Below are 18,956 nucleotides of genomic sequence, written 5' to 3' on the forward strand. Positions count from 1 at the left end.
AAACAAGAGAAGGAACATTAGATTGGAAGGAAGTGGGGGGAGGGGTGCTGTTATACACAATGACCGGAACGTTTTTCTCATTCCCAGCGCTGACACTGGCTTTCTTCCCCACGTGGAGAAAATGGACATGAATCACCACGGCAGTGGAATTCACAGCTCTGAGGACAATTCTGGTTTCATGCTCTCCTATCACTCCGGCAGGCAGCCCTTCAGGGGGAGGGTGTCTGCTCCGAGGAGCAGCGTGCTGAAGGGGCACCCCACTGCGCACTCCACCTGCTTGGTCTGCGCAGTTACAAAGGGCGGGGCAAGAAGCAGTCGATGAACAAACAAAACAAAATGGAAGGACTTCAAAGGCAGAATGCCATTTCAAATGAAAGCATTCAGTCTGCCCTCTTGAGAATTCCAGCAGCTCTGAGCACTGAGAATAACCACCAGGAAAAAGACAACAGGGAGCAAGGCCAGAAAGAGGGAAACCTTTCAGGCCAATGTGAATTAACATGCAGGCTTCCTAACGTCATCTTTTGACTCTCGGAAGGGTGTCTTCTGGGGAGACAAAGGCAGCCAAACACACAGCACCAACCTTTCTGACAGCGTGGTCTTCACGCTGTTGGTTCTGACAAAGGGGGTCAGGGCGTCATCCTTAGAGGAGGCGAGGAGGCCGGTGGAGGAGTTGTGACTCGGTGCCCCTCCGCTGCCAAGGGAGATGTCGATGGACTCGCAGCTGGTGTGGAGGCTGCTGACCGACTGGAAGCCCAGGCCGTCCTTGCTAACGGCCGAGGAGCTGCTGGCATTGGTGCCCCACGTGAGGCTGTTGGAGGGGCCCGAGTGGGCCGAGCTGGGGCTGGAGGCTAGAGGGGACTGGTTGCTGTCCACGTTCTTACTGTACAGAGGGCTGCTGCTCCCACTGCTCAGGACGCCACTGCCCGAGGGGGACTCTAGGTTACCTTGCTGGGTCAAGGTGGCATGAGGGTTGGAGATGACCACCGAGTTTTTCATGGTTTCGGCTGTGGCGATGGGCACTTGCTTGGTAGGCTTCCCACCAAAGAGTCTGTGAAGAGACAGAGGGTTGTGTGGGTTGAATGCCCAACACCAAGGGGCACCAGAAACTGGGGCCCAGGAAAGGAGCCAGTGAGAGTCCCTGGGGAGGGAGCCATGGTCCTTCCCACTCAAATGGCTCAAGGTGATTCCCTGGGAAAGGCTGCTACGCAGTGGGGCTGGGCCCTGGGACAGCAAAGGCTCCACCTTCAAGTTCTAGGCTGCCACTGAGTCATTGGGCCAAAGGGAGACGGGGTAATAATTTTCTACAGAACGGGCCTCTCCCTCGCTGGTCCCAATCTTGCTTCTGTTTCTTTCCCTGAATAGAGTAACTAGAAAATTACCCTTGTCCAGGAACCACCTAGAGGGAAAAGAGCTGTCTTAATCATCTTTGTATTCATGACCTCAGGCACAAAGCAGGCGCTCCGTTTATGACAGTTCAGCTCCAGAGGATTTGGTTTCTTTGATCTCTAAGCACAACATGTAGAATCAAGAACAGGAGTCCAGATCTAGAGGAGGCCTGGGCAACGTATGTTCACAGATTTATTCTCACATGAAAGCCCAGCCCGAAAGATGTGTCTTTTGGGGCCTAGGTCCAGAGAGCCAGCACTGCCCAGTGACAGACACAAAACCTTGCTGGGTTTACAAGATGCTGGACCAGACGTGCTGGGTGTGAACTGTGACTGTGGGACAGACACCAGAAATGCCAGTGCACATCATCTCCCCCACTGCTCGTGACCAAGAGCATGCTGTCAGAGCACAGGGAAAGGCACAAATACTTCCTTCTTTGACAGAGGGTTCTCTGGCTGGATGGAGAAAGTGTCCTTAAGTCAAAGGACAATACATGTTCCAGTAAGGGAATGCCTTTACTTATCTGCAAAAACCCTTAGGGAACGGTGGAACCCTCTGGAAAGTGATGATACCACTGCATATTATGCTAGGCAGGTTCCCTTCCACCCAGTTGCTCAAAGTGGTGTGTTTGGCTTGTGTCATCTCCAAACAGTCCTTACAAACCTTAATTATTGTCAAAATAAACACACCAACACATAATCAACCCTCACTACCATGTCTGGTGACAGATGAGGAACACTTTTTGCCTGGTGACAGAGAAAGAACTATCCCATTGCAGAACATTGGCTTTAGAGTGCTTACATACATCCAGTGATGGGGGCCTCACTACTCCACTCCAAAGGATAAGTGGCTCTGCTGCCTAGTACTTCCAACAGTTAGGGAATCAAAATCTCATCCACCTTTGACTCTTACACATTGCTCCTAGTCCTGCCAAATGGAACTACATAGAAAAAAATCCCATCTTTTGTCTGTTCGTCATTCAAATCACTTGAAGACAGCTATCACACTTCACCTAAGATTTGTCTTCTCCAAACCAACACACGAGAGAACTGAAAACACCTTAACTATTAAGGGAAAAATGTAATTGCCAGGAATGGGCTGAAAGGTGCTCAACGCTGAGGCGAAGAACATGCAAGCATTTTCAACTATTCTATTACACTAGCCTAAGGGTCTAGTAAAAAGCCTTTGTAGTTACTAAAGGAAATCTATAATACCAAAGAACTAATATTATATATAATATACTTGAGGCAAGAAGCAGAGAAAATTTTCATTTATAAGCAATCTGTTAAAACAACAAAGAGGAGCCCAATAGGACCTTCCCTTGAAAAAAGAATCATTACTGAAATTCTAATAATCAAGTCTAGACAAAGAACAGTGAATAGCTTGCTTCATTACACCTTTCATGTGGAATGCTTCTTCTGAAGTCTTTGCAAACATTCCTTTTCACCCTATATGTACATGCGCACATTTTAATTTTTTTCACTGCTAAATTTTCTATTCTTGGGATTTACTCTTTCCTATGACAAGAAATTTTGTGGGAAGGTAGGATGAACTCTGCCCTATGCAGCTGCAGTTTTGAGGATGGTCCAGTGGATATTATAATGAGATAGCATGAAGAGGCAAAAGTTGCATAAACTGAAAAGAAACTGTTAAAAAAAAAAAAGTAAATAATCATATTTTCATGGACCAATTTCTACCCAGTGTGGAAATGCGGGAAAATGTCTTTTTAAGGTAATAGGAAATCAGTTTCTCTTTTTCAGAAATCCTTCTGCTTTAAGAGGTTTTTTTTTTTAAGGAAGCTAAAATTGCAGAGACTAATTTGGAATTATGCATGCAGTATAAAGAAGTATGTGGGGGATATTGGACTATTTGGGAAAAAGATCTGGCCAAGATCACTGTCTGGCATAATGATGAGGAATCTGAGTCACAGCATTAAGATGAGAAAAAAAAAAAACAAAAACCTGTCTGCTTCCCTTGAGTTCCCATCCAGATTTGAGGGTATATTGGGGTCTCATCTTTGATGGTGGCTAACTTTTACTGAGTACTTACTATGGGCCAGACATGGCTACATAGATTAATTGTCACAAGAACTCTCAGGTAGGTATCATTATCCCCATTATACAGATGAGGAAACAGAGGCAGAAGTGTTAAGAGAGGTTAAATGGCGGCTCATTAAGGAGGACCTAGGATTCAAACCCAGGATGACTGATGCCAGAGGCTTATGTTTTTCAATATGGGAAAATAATCCGTTAACTGTAAAACTTCCGGCAGCATCTGACCAAACCAGAAATGGAGAAAAAGAGAGGCTGCCTCAATTGAAAAGCAGGAAATTATTGATCCAGGATGCCATTCCGTGTATTCCAGTTCCGCTCGGTGCCATGTACCCACTTACCTGCGGAGCGTGGGGGAGGCCACATCCGGGTACTTGGCTCCTGGCTGGAGAGTGGCCTGAGCCGCACTGGACACAGGCTGGGCTGCCGGGTTTACTTTCACTGAGTTACAGGAAGCCACGCTCTCATTGTCAGATGAGATGCCTTTCTCCTTATCCGTCTGGTTGACCAGACCTGGCAAAGAGCTGCCCAGGGCTGTTTTGGAAGGCTCTCTCAGCTTGGGCACTGGCAGGCCTGCTGACTTGCTGCTGATGTTGGAATCTATGCTGCTGGTACTAGACCTGTTCCCAGCCCCGTTCCGGCTGGTGGACTTACTGGGCCTTGGCAAACTCCGGTACTGTAAGTTTGTCCGGGAGCTGAGAGACAGATACCCGTCATCCTGATTCTGAGCTCCATCCATGCTTGTCTTCCGACCGGTGGACCGACCGACAAGAGCAGATGACTTTGGGATTTTGCCCAGGGTGGCTGACCTGCTGGTGACAGTGGCCCCACTGGCTGTGATCATGGCCAGACCAGCGGCAGAGCCACTCTGCTTCTTGAACCCAAAGCTGTTGGCATTGGCTGCGGGTGTCCTGGAGCTGCTGGGGAGGGGCTTCTTGGATTCATCACCACTGCTACGGCCGGCATCTGACGGGGAGCGCTTCACCTGGGAGGCTTTGGGTGACAGTCTTCCCTTCTCAGATACTTTTGCATCATCTGTTTTTCCTAAGAGGGAAATCAGTAAAGTTAGACCACAAACCAAGAAGCCAGCTCATCCAGCTCAGTCTATTTAAAATTCTCCCCTCCTTCCAAGAACTGGTTCACTTTCTCCTAAGGGGAAGCAGTCCCATTGGGAGTCAGAGGAAAGAGCTTTTTGTAAAGATAACCTCATCTACAACTGTCAGCCTTTTAGGAGATGTCAATGACTTTCCTCATTTGCAAAGCAGTCTAAATTTACCTAGAATAAACCAAAGCCAGCCAAACACTGATAGGTCTGGGAAAGAGATCTTGTCTTTTACTGACCTTTCTCCTCTTGTCTATTAAAAAGCTGTCCCTAATATTCTCAGGGGGTACCCCACCTTCCTACAAAAACAGTGCCTTTGTTTACACATATCCTCACATCATGGACAACATCAATTCAACATAACCAATAGCTCATAACCATGTGCCCTTGAATAGTCTTCACTGAGTACCTGTTAGCTCTTACCCAGCACATGCTTAAACCAAGTCAACACACCTCCGCAGGTGAACTGCCTTCAGAGTTTAAGAGGCTCACGCACTTACATATTGCCACTTGGAAAAAGGTAAGTTCTGAAAGCTGGCTATTAGCAGGATCTAAACCCAAAGAAGAAATACCTGCACATTTATAGGGACTTTAAAACATCATCAAGTCCTTGTGCAGATTTGGTTTTGAAACTGACAACCGTGCATGCGACACAGAGCACGCGCTTCTGACTCACCAGTTCCTGGGGTCTTGAGCGTGCCTGCCGGAGCAGCTGGCTTCGTCCTTGGCACAGTGATGCCCACCTGAGCCGTCATGCCTCGCCGCCACGAGCCTGTCTGCGAGATGACAGGGTTCTTCTTGCCTGACGTGCTTTTGTCAGACTCGTCAGACACATCAGAGGGATTCCGCCTCCACTTGGACCCCGGCTCCATCTTTATGCCGCTGTCTGACCCTCCGTCTGACTTCTTGACATCATCGCCGGACCACAGGGAATTCCTCTCCACCTGCGAGTGCTTCTCTGCATCGGTCTGTGAAGGAGACCCTCTGAATTAGCCCTTCTTAAACCCCAGGCGAGGGAGCCCCTCACCCCAGAGTGAAAAATGTCAATGCACTGGACAAGGTAAGGGAAAAATAACAGATAACTACTTGAAAATGTTTGGGTCTTTGTACTCTCGTTATCTGGTTAAAAAGCTCGACTTGTTGGGTCTAAGGAAAGTAAGGAATACGAATATGTCTTAGAAGGGAGTGAGGGAGGAAGAGTAAAAGAAGCCAGAGGAAAAAGAGGGAAAGAGCCCCATGGAGGAGAACCAGCAGACAGAGATGTGGCAGGAACTCAGCCCCCAACTCTGCCACTTGGCGACCAGCCTCTTCTAACTCTGGCAGCCTGATCTCTATCCAGCCTCCAGCCTCCCAGCCCATTTCCCTTTGTTTGCCGTCTCCCTGTCGCTCCACTGGCAGTGAGATCTTTGGATCCAGCACAGCGCACAGTCTAACACACCGAGAGCAAGCAAGCGAGGGCAGCTGCCAGCTCCCCTCAAATCAGGGAGAGAGAGGGGCTGAGAGGAAGCAAATCCTCAAAAGCCACTTCCCCCTCAACACTAGGAGCCAGCGAGTGTCTGCTCCCACCCCAGCTCCATTTATATGCCGCGGCTTGCTCGTCTTGTGGGATTTTGTGCAGACAAGGGATATAATTAGCCAGCTTTCTTTGGAAGAGGCCTGACCTGCTGGCCATGGAGCCCAGGAGGGGCCAGAAGTGTGATGTTAATGATTTGCTGCAGTTAAAAGGCATAACACTAAACAGAAAGCTTTGGGGACCTCCCCAGGGGTTGCGGCCAGCTCAAGGAGATTTCAGCAGGGAGAAGCAGCGTAGTGAATGGGGAAGGAAGGTCACCAACACTTTAGGGTAGCTCTCCTAGGATACAAGTCCCATGTTTGTGATAGTTAACTACCAACAGTGGACATTATCAGAAGAGGAGGAAATCAAAACGATGCCCTGGCAAGAATCTGGCCCAATGCCTGTCATCCAAGACTAGTACGAACGACTTCTCCCATGGAATACACTGATGACAGGGGACCAGAGCCACACACAGACAAGCAGCCCAAGTTCAGCTGCCTCAATATCATCACCACCACAGCCTCCCTCTCTCTCCCTTTGCGACCTCATGAGTGCCTTCTGTTGTTCAGTCATTCCTCAAACACATGCTTAAGTTCCCACTAGGTACCAGGCATCAGAGGGAGGAGGAGGACAGAAACACTGAGAAGCTCATCCCTCAGCTGCGGCAAGGCACACAGGTGTCCCCACAGCAGGCACTCAATCAAGGCCTGATGAGTCAACGAGCAAATGAATGAACACATGCTTCTCCAGCCACAGAACGCTGTGACAAAGTGACCTCATCTGACTCCGACCAATATCTGGTCAAGGAGGGTAAGCAGCACTGTCTTCATCTCAGTTTTACAGATGAGCGGAAACTCACGCTACTCACTCCGTGTCCCAACTACCCCAGCCCATGTTCCTTCCTCTAAACCTTTCAGTATATTCATTCAACCAGAATTTCCTCCAGGATGCCTGTGGAGGAGAACCAGCAGACATTGTGGGTCTGAGGGTCTGGGAGTAAGATTGGTTCCCATTCCTCCTGAAGTTTATGATCCAGTGAAAGAGGCAGGGATTGGAAATATAAGACAAAAAAAAAAAAAGGAAAGGACCAGGAGTCTGAGAAAGAAATACAGACATTGATGTAACTTCAGATGATGAACACAGGGGTAAGGACAGTGGTCCAGTAAGACCTTTTTGAAGAAGTGCCCTAAAGAATGAGAAGAAATTTACTAAGAGAAGAGTTTAAGGACGAGCATGCCAGGTAGCAGGAATAGCACGTGCAAAGGCCCTGAGGCAGAAAAGAGGTTGGCTTTGGAAATATTCACTCAATAAATATTTATTGGGTGCCACTATGTGCCAAGCAAGCTTTTGGATACTGGATATACTACAATGAATAAGAACAAAGTACAAATTATTAGTCCCCTGGAGCTTATATTCAAGTATATTCTAACACATTCTAATACACTCTAAGAGGTACTGAAAACTTAGCACTTACCACATCCTGGGGTACTGCATTAACTCATTTTTTAATGTTCCTATACCTTATTTTTCCTGATCAAATTGTAGTGGTGCTAATAGTAGTAGCAGTAAAAATGAAAACTTACTAGGCATTTACTATGTGCTTGGCGCTGGGCTAAAGTGCTTTTTACATGTATCATTTAATTTAATCCTCAGCAAAAAAGCTATGAGGAAGTTACAGTTCATAATCTCAATTTTACATAAGGCACCGAGTAGAAAAGAGAATTGGCCAAGATGACACAGTGCAAGGATTCCAAGGAACCTAAGTTCAGAGCCCATATTTTAGCCACAATGCTATACCACCTTCCTGGAGGATAAGTCCAAGTACGTGAGGATGCTGCATGCCCAGTGGTACCTAACACAACAGCCACACCCAGCTGATTTTCCTTCTACTCTGGATGGCCTGTAGTGGCCTTCCCCAACTCCCACTCTGGAGCAGTTCCAGGGTACCCTCTGGGTTGAACCTTCAGAACTGTGGAGGTTCCACCACCAATGGCAGACAAAGTGCTCAAGTCCCTAGTCTGAGACTGTGACTTGAATTCCCCTCTGGAAAGAACAATCATCCAATCATCACAGCCTCCACAACGTGGTCTGGGGGGTAGGCTCCCAGCTTCTCTGTGCACAGCGACACCTGCCCTGGGACACTCTCCTGGTTTTAAGTTCACATCTCCTTAGCAAACCCCTCCTGAGCTATATGCCGATCATGTGGTGGCACCAGGGGAATTAAGAGATGACAAAGACCCAGCCTCTCTGTTCCCAGAGCTGGAGGGCCAGCAGGACAGCCACGTAGGGATGTACAAAGAGCTGCACCCTCCCCTTCGCCAACTGTTTCCATTGCAAATGGTACCTCCTGTATGTAGAACGTTCCTACTGCCTGTACCTGCAAGTCTACTTACTCATTCAGCATCCAAGAGGGAAGGCGGGGAAATAGCCACACACAAGGAGGGAGAGGGCCTGGAAGACGGAAGAGAGCTCTCTTGACTGGCCCAGGGGAGGCCAATCTCCTTAGAGTAAGAGGGTGAAAACAAGGCACTGGGGAGTGAGGTGCAGCTGTGGGGAGTGATGGGGGGAAGGGCATGGGTTTGGCGTCTGACAGACTTGAGTTCAAGGACTAGGTGCTGCCATTCCTTTGCTGTGTGTGATCCTGGAGGAAGTGGTGGAACCTCTGGGAGATTGTTACCTTGTGCATAAAACAGGGATGGCAGCAGACAGGTGTCTCACAGAGTTGACAGTGGACTCAATGAGCTAAATGTGGAGGGACTCAATAGAGAGTGATTCCTTTGTCACCAACTGTCCCGCCTCTGAAAAGCACAAGCACTTTAGCATTTATCCTATTTTTGTCCTGTATTAAGGTGAACAGGGTACTTATCATTCCTGCTCTCAGGCCATAAACTTCTAGAAGCCAGGAACACTGCCCTCTTCACACCCGTATCATCCCCTGCCAATCAAGACAAGGAACTGGTTGAAGTCTGAGTCCCAGTGATAAGAGAGATAATGATCAGCATCGTCACCTGCCGCTTTCCATGCCAGGCCTGTGTCCCTCCGCATCCATTATTAGCTCATCTCATCCTCTGAACTTGTACTATTATCTGTATTTTACAGACAAGGAAATTATAGGCCTGAAGAGGAACAGTAACTTGCCTAAAGTCACAAGCAGCAGGACCCAGCAGGAGGCAGAAGGGGCACCCACGTCCACCCCAGCCAACCCCAAACCCGATATCCAGACCAACATCCAGAGAGCCCCAGGCTCACTCAAGTCCATACAGGGCAGGGATCCTCGCCACGGATTTCAGAATTTTATTTCCTTCAGGAGCCAAATCTTATCTTTTCTCCCCCCAGTATATTTTATTTAAAATTTCACGGGCAGTGAAAATGAGAGGTATCTTGACGTTTTTTGTACTTTGGCAACTGGAATGGAGCTTCTACAGACTGAGAGGAAATAGTGAATAACAGGACAGGATTGGACAGATGAACATGTATGTGTGCAAGAGATGTCTGTTAAAGTCCCCTGTCACCTCTGTCAATACACTGTCCTAAAAATAAAATGCTGAAAAATGTAAGATGAATTGCTCTGAAACTCTAAAAAAAATCTATTAAGAACAATCAGCTTTTGGTTCCTGACATGAATGGAGGAGGGAGTCAAAGGGATAGGTAATACAGAGGAAGGAAGGAAAGAAAGGGAGAAAAGACTAGAAAAGACAAGAATAGAAAAGGAAAGAAAAGAAACATCTGAGCAACTATTAAGAATTAGGCACTATATACAATAGCCAAGCATGGAAACAACCTAAATGTCCATCAACAGATGACTGGATAAAGAAGATGCAGTGTATATCTACAATGGAATAGTACTCAGCCATAAAAAAGGAATAAATAATGCCATTTGCAGCAACATGGATGGACTTGGAGAGCATCATACTAAGTGATGTAAGGCAGAAATAGAAAGAAAAAAAAACCACATGATATCATTTATATGTGGAATCTAAAAAAAAAAAAAAAAAAAAAGAAAAATGAACTTACTTATAAAACAGAGACAGACTACAGACATAGAAAACAAACTTATGGTTACCAGTGAGGAAAAGCGGTGGAGGGATAAATTGAGAGTTTAGGATTTGCAGATACTAACTGCTATATATAAACCAGATAAACAACAAAGTCCTACTGTATAGCACAGGGACTATATTCAATATCTTATAATGGCCCATAATGAAAAAGAATATGAAAAGGAACATATATATATTTTTCCAGTTATATATACACACACACACACACACACACACATATACACACACACATATAACTGAATCACTGTGCTATATACCAGAAATTAATATAACATTGTAAATCAACTATATTTCAATAAAAAAAAGAATTAGGCACCAGAAAGCATGTTCAGATAAAGTATGTCCATATCACTCTCACAGTCACCCTTCAAGATAAAGTCTAATTACCGTGGTTTTATGGAAGAGGAAGCAGAGGTTTGGAGTGGCTGAGCCCATCCAAAGATGTCACAGAGCTAGGAGCTCAACCCTGACCTCAGAGGCCACATCTTTTCCCTGACACCACAACCAGACTCACCAGCTCTCTTGGAGAAAGTTGACCAAGGGGCTGTCAGACCTCAGGCAGGGGGATTCTCTGCCCAGCACACTGAGAAGTACTGAGCAGAGGCTGATGCTGAATATCTTGGGCACCTGTGCCCTGTCGAGGGCCCTGTCAGTGCTCCTCAACATCCTTGGGGAAATAATCACTCACAGACAAAGGGGACTTCCCTCCCCCAAGGCTCGCTCCTCTGTTACCCGCGCCTCCTCCCTCAGCTAAACGAGGCTGTCCCTTAGGCTTCCAGAGGATAGCTTCCCAGTTCCTTAGATATATTTCCTTTTGAAAGTTCCTCAGAGGCTTTCAAATATGAAAACCCAGACAGGACACCTGTCTGCAACCTGCTTTCCCAGTGGACACACTGGGCTGCTTCTTTCTGCCTCTCCATGTCTTGCCGGGGATGCTGTGTGCTGCCAGTTTGTTCAGGGAAACCAGCATGTGACAGGAACCTGAGTGAGCCCTGGGGAGGATGGCAGCACACCCCTTCCTGCTGCCTGATGCTGCTCGGAGAGGAGCAATGGCCCTTAGCACTCCTCAGAGCGGTACAAGGGAGGAGGGGAGAAGGCTGCGACTTACACGGATTCCGATACTCAGAGATGCTCCCTGGACAGGAACAAAGGGATGCCAAAGAAACCACCCCAACAGGACTCTCAGTAACTACTGGAGCAAGCCTACATTTATTTTATTCCAAGACCTACTTACTTAGTTTTTGTTTAAATATTTAAACTCAGGTAGTACTATAGCAAAAAACAATCCTATGAATAGTAAACCCTTTCCATGCCTTGAAATTAACTTTCTAATCTTGATCAAAAAGACATGTTTGTGTAATTTTTTTGAGACTTTTCTGATGTGACATTTGCTGGATGGAAAGCAAAGAGTTGGTCAGGTTGGGGGGGGCTTGGCATGAACAAAATTCAAATGTATCATCTGTAAAAATCAGATGTTTACTCTGAATCAATGTGGAAAATGGATTCTAACTCCAGCTTTGTAGGATGGGAACAAAGACAAGAGATTGTTCCAACAGTGTTCTGTTGGCTCAGTGAGCATCTTAGGAGCAAGCTTCTTCCTACCTTGCAAGTAAACAGGAAAGAAACCTACTGATTTACAGACCTCTCTCCCCTCTCTCTCTGATTCCCTCTTTCTCCTTCTCTCTTAGGTCCCCAACTCAGTATCTAAGGACAGTCTAGAACCTTGGTGGTTGTTTTTACCTTGAAATTAGAATGAGTCTCAGGGGGAAAAAACAGTGTCCACAAGGGAAGGAAAACGGTGGTTATTAAAACATTTGGCAAGTGGCAGGAACACAGTTTGGCTAGATGTCTCTAATTTGCATCTAATAACTAACTAAACAGTGATCACTTGGGTGGTATGGCTTAGGCTTTTTTTTAAATCAACTTTTAAAAATTGAGATATAACATTCATATACTAAGTACAATCTTAAGTATATAATTTGAATAAATTTTATGAAATTAATGTATTTACATAACTACTACTCAGATCCCCATGTGGAACATTACCAGCACCCCCAAAATCTTTGTTCTCCTTTCATTTGGGTGGTTTTTTTCCTTAACAACCACCACAACCCCCTCATTCCCTAACAATAATTAGAAATTCAGGCTAAAATGAAAACTCAAGAAGTCACAGGCAAGCCCAGAGACAACAGCTAATGGATTTCGTCAGGCAGCCTATGCTTACGTTTCTCCGGGACAGCAGCACTCCCGCACTCTGACACATCTTTTATTTAGCTCTGTCCTCAAAGAAAGATACCTTTGAAAGGAAAGAGATTCCCGAAGCAGCTCCTATCTGTACACAGTGAGAAATAGCTAAGGAAGCAGATAGGGGAAGAAGGGGGTGAAGGAAGGGGGCAGTGGCAGTTCTGTCCTCCCAAGGTCCCTCTGGGAGACTCTGTCTCCATCAGACCTTCACATGGGTTCACCAGAGGCAGCAGCCCCTACCAGTGGGAGGAGCCTATCATGAAAAGAATCATGAAAATCCACTCATTGCCAGTGCCACCACAGCTGGCCAGTCCTCGAGCCAGTCAGTCCCAACATGGATACCAGTCATGAGGATGGCACCTTGCTTGTCCACTAGTAAAATGGGCTGACTAGAACCAACCCCTCTGACCACAGAGCAATGCTGTGAGGGCAAGTGAATGTGCCCACATGAAACTGCTTTGGAAACACTGCATTTGAAATATCAAATGTGAGAATTTAAAGCAGGGGTTGGAAATTCAAGTCCCTCTGGGAAGGCAGGTATTTGAAGGGAGCAGCTAGCCAGCACACTGGGGCATGGGTGCCCAGTCCAAAAGGGAAAGACACCTGGACATCTGTGGGTTGTCTCCATGTAGAGAATGTAGGAGGCAGTATCCTCTGATTGTTCAAGAGAATCCAGAAGCTTATTTTCAAGGAAAATAACACACTTTTAAAAACTTGACAAGCAATCCAGTTTAAAAGAAGACTGATATTGGGGGCCAAATAAAACACGCTGGTAGGAGGAATGACCCACAGATCAACAGTTCTCAACCTCTGGTTGGAATGCACTCATCTCCTGGTCCAGGGCTCTCAACCTTTGTTCCCACCCCATCACTCTCGAGGGATCAGACTTGTGCCATGGACACACACTCCAGGCTAAGAACAGCCAACTGAGTCCAACAGTCTTTTTTTTTCCCCAGATAGATTATGAAACTGAGGTCCGGGAAGAAAACATGATTTTACCAAGGCCACCACAGTGAGATTCGTGGGTTTCCCCACTCCCTTTTCTGGTGCCCCCTGCCCGACCCTCTTTCCCTGTAGGCAGAGGCCTCAGTTTGGAGACAAGAGACCAGGCAGCAAGCGGGAGGTCAGGCCTCATTTCACAGACCTGGGGATCATGTTCACCCCAAATGACCCCCGTGGCCCACAAGCTCAAGGCTCTCTGCTGGCAGTGGCCTTGGGAGGAGCCTGCGAGGGACCCTGTTCCTTACCTGCACATCCAAGTTCTTGCGTGAGGAGGCAGGTGTGTTGGCATAGGAGCTGATGGAGGAGCTGGTGTTGATGTCATCCGTGCTGAGGTTGTCTATGGTGTCGCTGATCCCACTGCTGACGGAGCTGCTGTCATCCCAGCTGCCAAGACAAACACACCCTGAGCACCAAGACCTCACACTGCACCAGCTCAGGCTGAGGATACTGACAAACGCGTACCATCCCCGAAGGCTCCCGGTGTCAGCTCCCAGACAAAGCTCTTTTGCCTCTAACATGACTCATCTTCAAGAGGGCCATCCATCCTTGCTGTTTCTGTCCAGCAGCTGGGGCAGAAGTTAATATGTCCCTTCCCCCAGAGGGTGAGTGCTTCCCTGAGCAGAGGTGGCTAAACACAGACACACTGCGTACCCCATCCTCAGCCTCATCTTGGGAACTGCAGGTGGCCACCTCCCAGGCCTGGAGGTAGGGGAGGAGCAGGGGGCTTGGAAAATAGAGCTGAAAGTGGTACAGAGAAAGAGCGAGCAGCAGCACCCTCCCTGGGGCTCGGAGGGGGAAGAAGAGCTGCTAGACAAATTCGCTGGGCCTCACTCCTGGAACAAGAAGCCAGGGAAGGAAACAGCAAAAGTCAGCAGAAATCCTTCAACTCTACTGGCAGTTCTAACTCTAATAATATCCCAGGATGCATCAAAAATAGAGTTCTTCATTGCAGAACCCTCAAATCTGTTGAGACCATCACCTCCCACCATTCAGGTCAAGTCTCCCAGCAATGATTCTTCTTTTCTCTTCTACCAACTCCTGCTTCCCAACACCACGACACTTAATCCACCACCTGGTCCTCCCTGCTCTGTTTGCAAAACTTCTCCCAAGGTGCACAGTTCTCCCCATCCCTGTGCCCCGTGGTTCCTGCTGTTTCAGCTCTGCCTCAGCCACCGCCAACAGGCTAGCTGGGCTCCACGCTCCTTGTCTGCTCCCTAACCACCCATTCTCCCCACAGCAGCCAGATTGATCTTTATGAAACAGCAATCAGGTCTATTGTTCCACTGCTTAAAACCTTCCAGCGGCTTCTCGGGAACCTAAAACCCAGATTCCCTACTCTGGCGCTCAAGACCCTGTGATCCAGCCTCCCCTCTCCAGGCTCCTTCTCACATCATTCACTGGGTCTGGGTTTTCGTGTTCAAGGCTTTGCATTGGTTGTCTCTCTTCCTGGACACCTGTTCCTGTCTCCTTCTCATCTGAACTGTCACCTCCCCAGAAAGGCCTTCCCTGGTCCCTCTACGACAGTGCTGTCCTCTCCTCCTCCATGAAGTCTGTTGCATTTTCTCATTTGTTTGGTTGCTGTGTGGCAGATACATAGCAGGTACTCAATAAATACTTGCTGACTAAAACATGGGTGTAGGAGTCGGGTAGGCTAGAAAGTGAGCTTCCGACGTCCGTGTGACACTGTCCTACTTGAACGAGTGGGAAAAGGTAAGTCTTACTGTTTTTCTATTGCACAGGTGGAGAAACCGAGGCTTAGAAAGGTAAGACGCCTGGTATAAGGTCAGAGAGCTAGTAAGAGGTGGAGCCGGACCTGGACCCAGCCATCCAGACTCCAGAGCCACCATCTTTGCTGTGATGCCAGATGGCTCTCCATTACGTCAATTTTCAGTGCACATAGGCACATGACACAGCCCGCTTCCCCAGGAGGAAGCCCAGGTTCGGGGGGCTGGTATGTCACTCAGCAAGAGCGGCAGGGCCAGTATCTACACCCAGGGCTGTGTGATGACGAAGCGTCGACTTAACCACATTACCCCACCACTCAGCCCTCTACCGTATGCCTTGCCTGATGCCCCAGAAATGCTAGTGTCAGAACTACCATATGACCCAGCAATTCCACTCCTGGGTGCATATGTGAAGAAACAAAACCACTAATTCAAAAAGATACATGCATCCCAATGGTCACAGCAGCATTATTTATACCTGTCAAAATATGGAAGCAACCTAAATGTCCATCCACAGATGAATGGATAAAGAAAATGTAGGGGATATATATATATATATATATCTGTGTGTATAATATATATACACACTGGAATACTACTTAGCCAAAAAGGAATGACATTTTGCCATGTACAACCACACAGGTGGACTTGGAGGGTATTATGCTAAGTGGAATAAGTCAGACAGAGAAAGACAAATACTATATGATATCACTTACATGTGGAATCTAAAAAATAAAACAAACTAGAGAATATAGCAAAACAGAAACAGACTTACAGATACAGGGAACAAACTAGTGGTCACCAGTTGGGAGAGGGAAGAGGGGAGGGGCAATATAGGGGTAGGGGATTAAGAGATACAAACTACTATGTATAAAATAGATTAGCTACAAGGATATATTGTACAGCATAGAGAAAATAGCCAATATTTTATAATAACAATAAATGCTGTATAACCATTAAAAACTGTGGATCACTATGTTGTGTACCTGAAACTTACATAATACTGTACATAAACTATACCACAATAAAAGAAACAAACAGAAAGAAATGTCAGTCTCTGAGATTTAGAAAGCCAGGAGCACCCCAGGATCCCCCAGGTAATCAAAAGGAAGTTCTAGTTTGTTCCACCAGCTTGTAGGATGCCTGCCTGAGCTCTGCTGATTAGGCGGAAAGAGGAGACCTAGTGGAAATCTGTTTCAACACCTTGCCCTCAAGCCCGCCAATTTGGTTTCCAGAGCCCACCTGGAGAGTCTGGGGCTCACACACATGCAGGGGAAATGGGTAAGGGTGGTTCTCAAGTACGGAGGATAAAGGCAGGAAGTGTAAGGGGCTTAGTGAGGATGAAGTCACGGGGCCCAGAGGGTCCCAGGGCTCTGGGTCTGAGCCCACTTCCCTTTTGTGACTCCACTGCTCTGGCCCAGGCCCCATCCTGCTCCAAATCCTCCTTAAAGCCTTCTCCAAATATTCCGGCCCATCCTCACCATCCCCTACTCTGAGTTTCTGCACAGTTTTACACGCTTGGGCTCCTTCTAAACACTAAGGCAGTTTTCTAGTTGTTTCCTATATGAAGGTCTGCCCCACTTTCCAAATACACGCAGGCCTTGCTGATGGTAACAAGTGCATCCCACGTGCCAGGGACCTCCGGTATACCATATATTTCTCTACATTTTTCACATCACACCTGTAAGGGACCTATTATCCTTCCCAGGTGACAGACGATGAGATCAAGGCTGAAAGAACAAGCATCCTGGCCAGTGTCCTTCAGTCCACATTGAAACTGGGTTTAAGTGCAGAATTGTCTAATTTCAGAACACGCACTCCCTCTGGCCTGAATCACGTGGTCTCTCATGACAACAGCTGGCCGTGCACTGAGCACTCGCCAAGTGCCAACTATTCAGCGTTTGCACGTGTTCTCAACAACGCTCCTGCTGTCTCACAGGTGACCTTGCTTCATAATGAGGAACCCGAGGCTGGGAGGACCGTGGGCTCGCTACAAACACACGAAAGACCTGGCAGTGAAACACTACTGGACCCTGAAGTTCACCTCTCTCCGCCACCACCTCCAGGGCGGTGCTGCAGTGATGCTGGCCTCACACCTACTCCATCTCCCATCTCCAGGCACCCGATATGTTTATTAAATGCTTCTTGACTGAACTCACGTGCAGGAGAGACGGGGCAAGTTTTGAAGCAAACGTATCACCAGCAGGGGATTCTGAGCCCAGCCCCCTCCCGTGTCATCCTCTGACAAGTCACAACTCTGTGCCTCAGTTTCCTATGGTTGACATGTGGATGACACCACCTAGGCTGGCAACTATGTAAGTCTCTGCCAGGAAAGGCATGAGCGAACAGATGAAAAAGGACTCAAATCTACTCTTGTGGTTAAAAAGGAAATCCCATGAGTCTTTCATTGCATCTGCTCTCTGGAGTTAGCCATTTAATGTATCTACAATTTCCTATAATCCGACGAAGAAAGGGAGAGGAGAGGAGCATGGCTGGAAGGGAGGAAAGGAAGTTAGTAACAGATGCCCATGAATCCAACCCTCAGATTGCTTTTGCTTTGAAATTGTATCCGCTCTTCCTCTGTGGCCTTTCAACATGGAGATACTGTTCCAGGAGGCATGTGACACTTATCACACACACGATTCCTCCCACATTGGTGCCCAGAGCATCACGGGGCTGCCCTGTGTTTACAGGAAGTCGGTGTAACCGAGCCTGCCCAGGAGAATCAGTGATCCCCCCAACAGAAGAATGGGAGTGGGGAAACTAAGAGGATAAGGGGGCAGTGACACAAGGGAAGTCCACGCTGAGCAAGAGTGCCTTGGTGTCCTCCAGAGCTGTCTGTGTGCCAGAAACCACAGCTGTTCTTGCCCCTGGAAAACCAGCCACATCTCCCTCGCTTCTGCGTCTTTTGGAACACTGGCAAGTCTACCTAATTATAAAATCACTTAGCCCCAACTGGTCCTTTTCCTAAAATTCAGGGTATTGTAAATGGCCGTGTGCCACCAAGATCAAGGGCAGTGAGTTCCACGATGTATCCTCAGGAAAATTATTTCCATGAGATGATCTGTAGTAACAACGTGCTTCCAACAAGAGGACGCGGGGTGTGCTGCCTCTTCTATCCCCCTCTCCAAGACACGAACTCTTAACAGTTGTGAAGGGCTGGCATGATCTTTTTAACTTTGCCTGAAATAGCACTCCCCACACAGGAGACGCACAACTCTGGAAGAAACACAACGGAAGCCTAGGGCTACCAGTGCCCACTTCCTCCTCACCTGCCTTGGAAGGTAGTCAGCACAGAGGGAAGCAGGGGCAGGATAAAGGACATGACATGAGCCTCCCGGATCCAGCCAGAGCTAAAGGCAGAAGCCACCCCTGGGAGATGGAAGAGTGAGAACTAATAAATTCCTTTCTTTTGTTCAAATCAAGCTCGCTTAGCTTTTTGTCACTTGGTATACTCATGCTAACTAACAGGGAATTGCCATTTGTCTGTAAAACGACTCCAGACATGTGGCTGAGAGTCAGATGGGAAAAATGTGGAAAGCATGCAGAATTCATTCAGGCAGTAAGAACATTAGTTGAATCCAATCAAGTGGCAAAGGAAATTAGGTACAATCTGGGGTACAAAAGTCCATTGACCCAAGACGGGTGATAAATGTTGAAAGAGGTTACAAAACTTGATTATGACTAAAACTTGAAAGAAACCCAGAGGATTTGTGTTTGCAGTGCAGTGAAACAAAATTCCAGCTAAGAGGCTGGAGGGACACTGATGACACGGCAGAAAGAACTCCGGCGTGTATAGCCCTGGCTCCGGGACAACCATTCTGGAGTATGATT

At 47.3% G+C, this 18,956-nt stretch overlaps 1 protein-coding gene across 12 annotated transcripts in view; it reads right to left on the reverse strand.

The window, feature by feature from the left end:
- The window catches only part of NAV2 (neuron navigator 2), a 690,492-nt gene that overhangs the window by 60,175 nt on the left and 611,361 nt on the right, over positions 1–18,956 (reverse strand). For all 12 annotated transcript variants that reach the window (XM_074372244.1, XM_074372243.1, XM_074372242.1 and 9 more), the window contains 4 exons: positions 13,644–13,782; positions 5,216–5,507; positions 3,779–4,481; positions 581–1,048 (listed from right to left, as the gene is read on the reverse strand). In XM_074372244.1, the coding sequence (XP_074228345.1) occupies positions 581–1,048; positions 3,779–4,481; positions 5,216–5,507; positions 13,644–13,782 (1,602 nt within the window). The remainder of the gene's footprint in view (positions 1–580; positions 1,049–3,778; positions 4,482–5,215; positions 5,508–13,643; positions 13,783–18,956) is intronic.

This window comes from Camelus bactrianus, chromosome 10, assembly GCF_048773025.1.
Source record: "Camelus bactrianus isolate YW-2024 breed Bactrian camel chromosome 10, ASM4877302v1, whole genome shotgun sequence".
NCBI lineage: Eukaryota > Metazoa > Chordata > Mammalia > Artiodactyla > Camelidae > Camelus > Camelus bactrianus.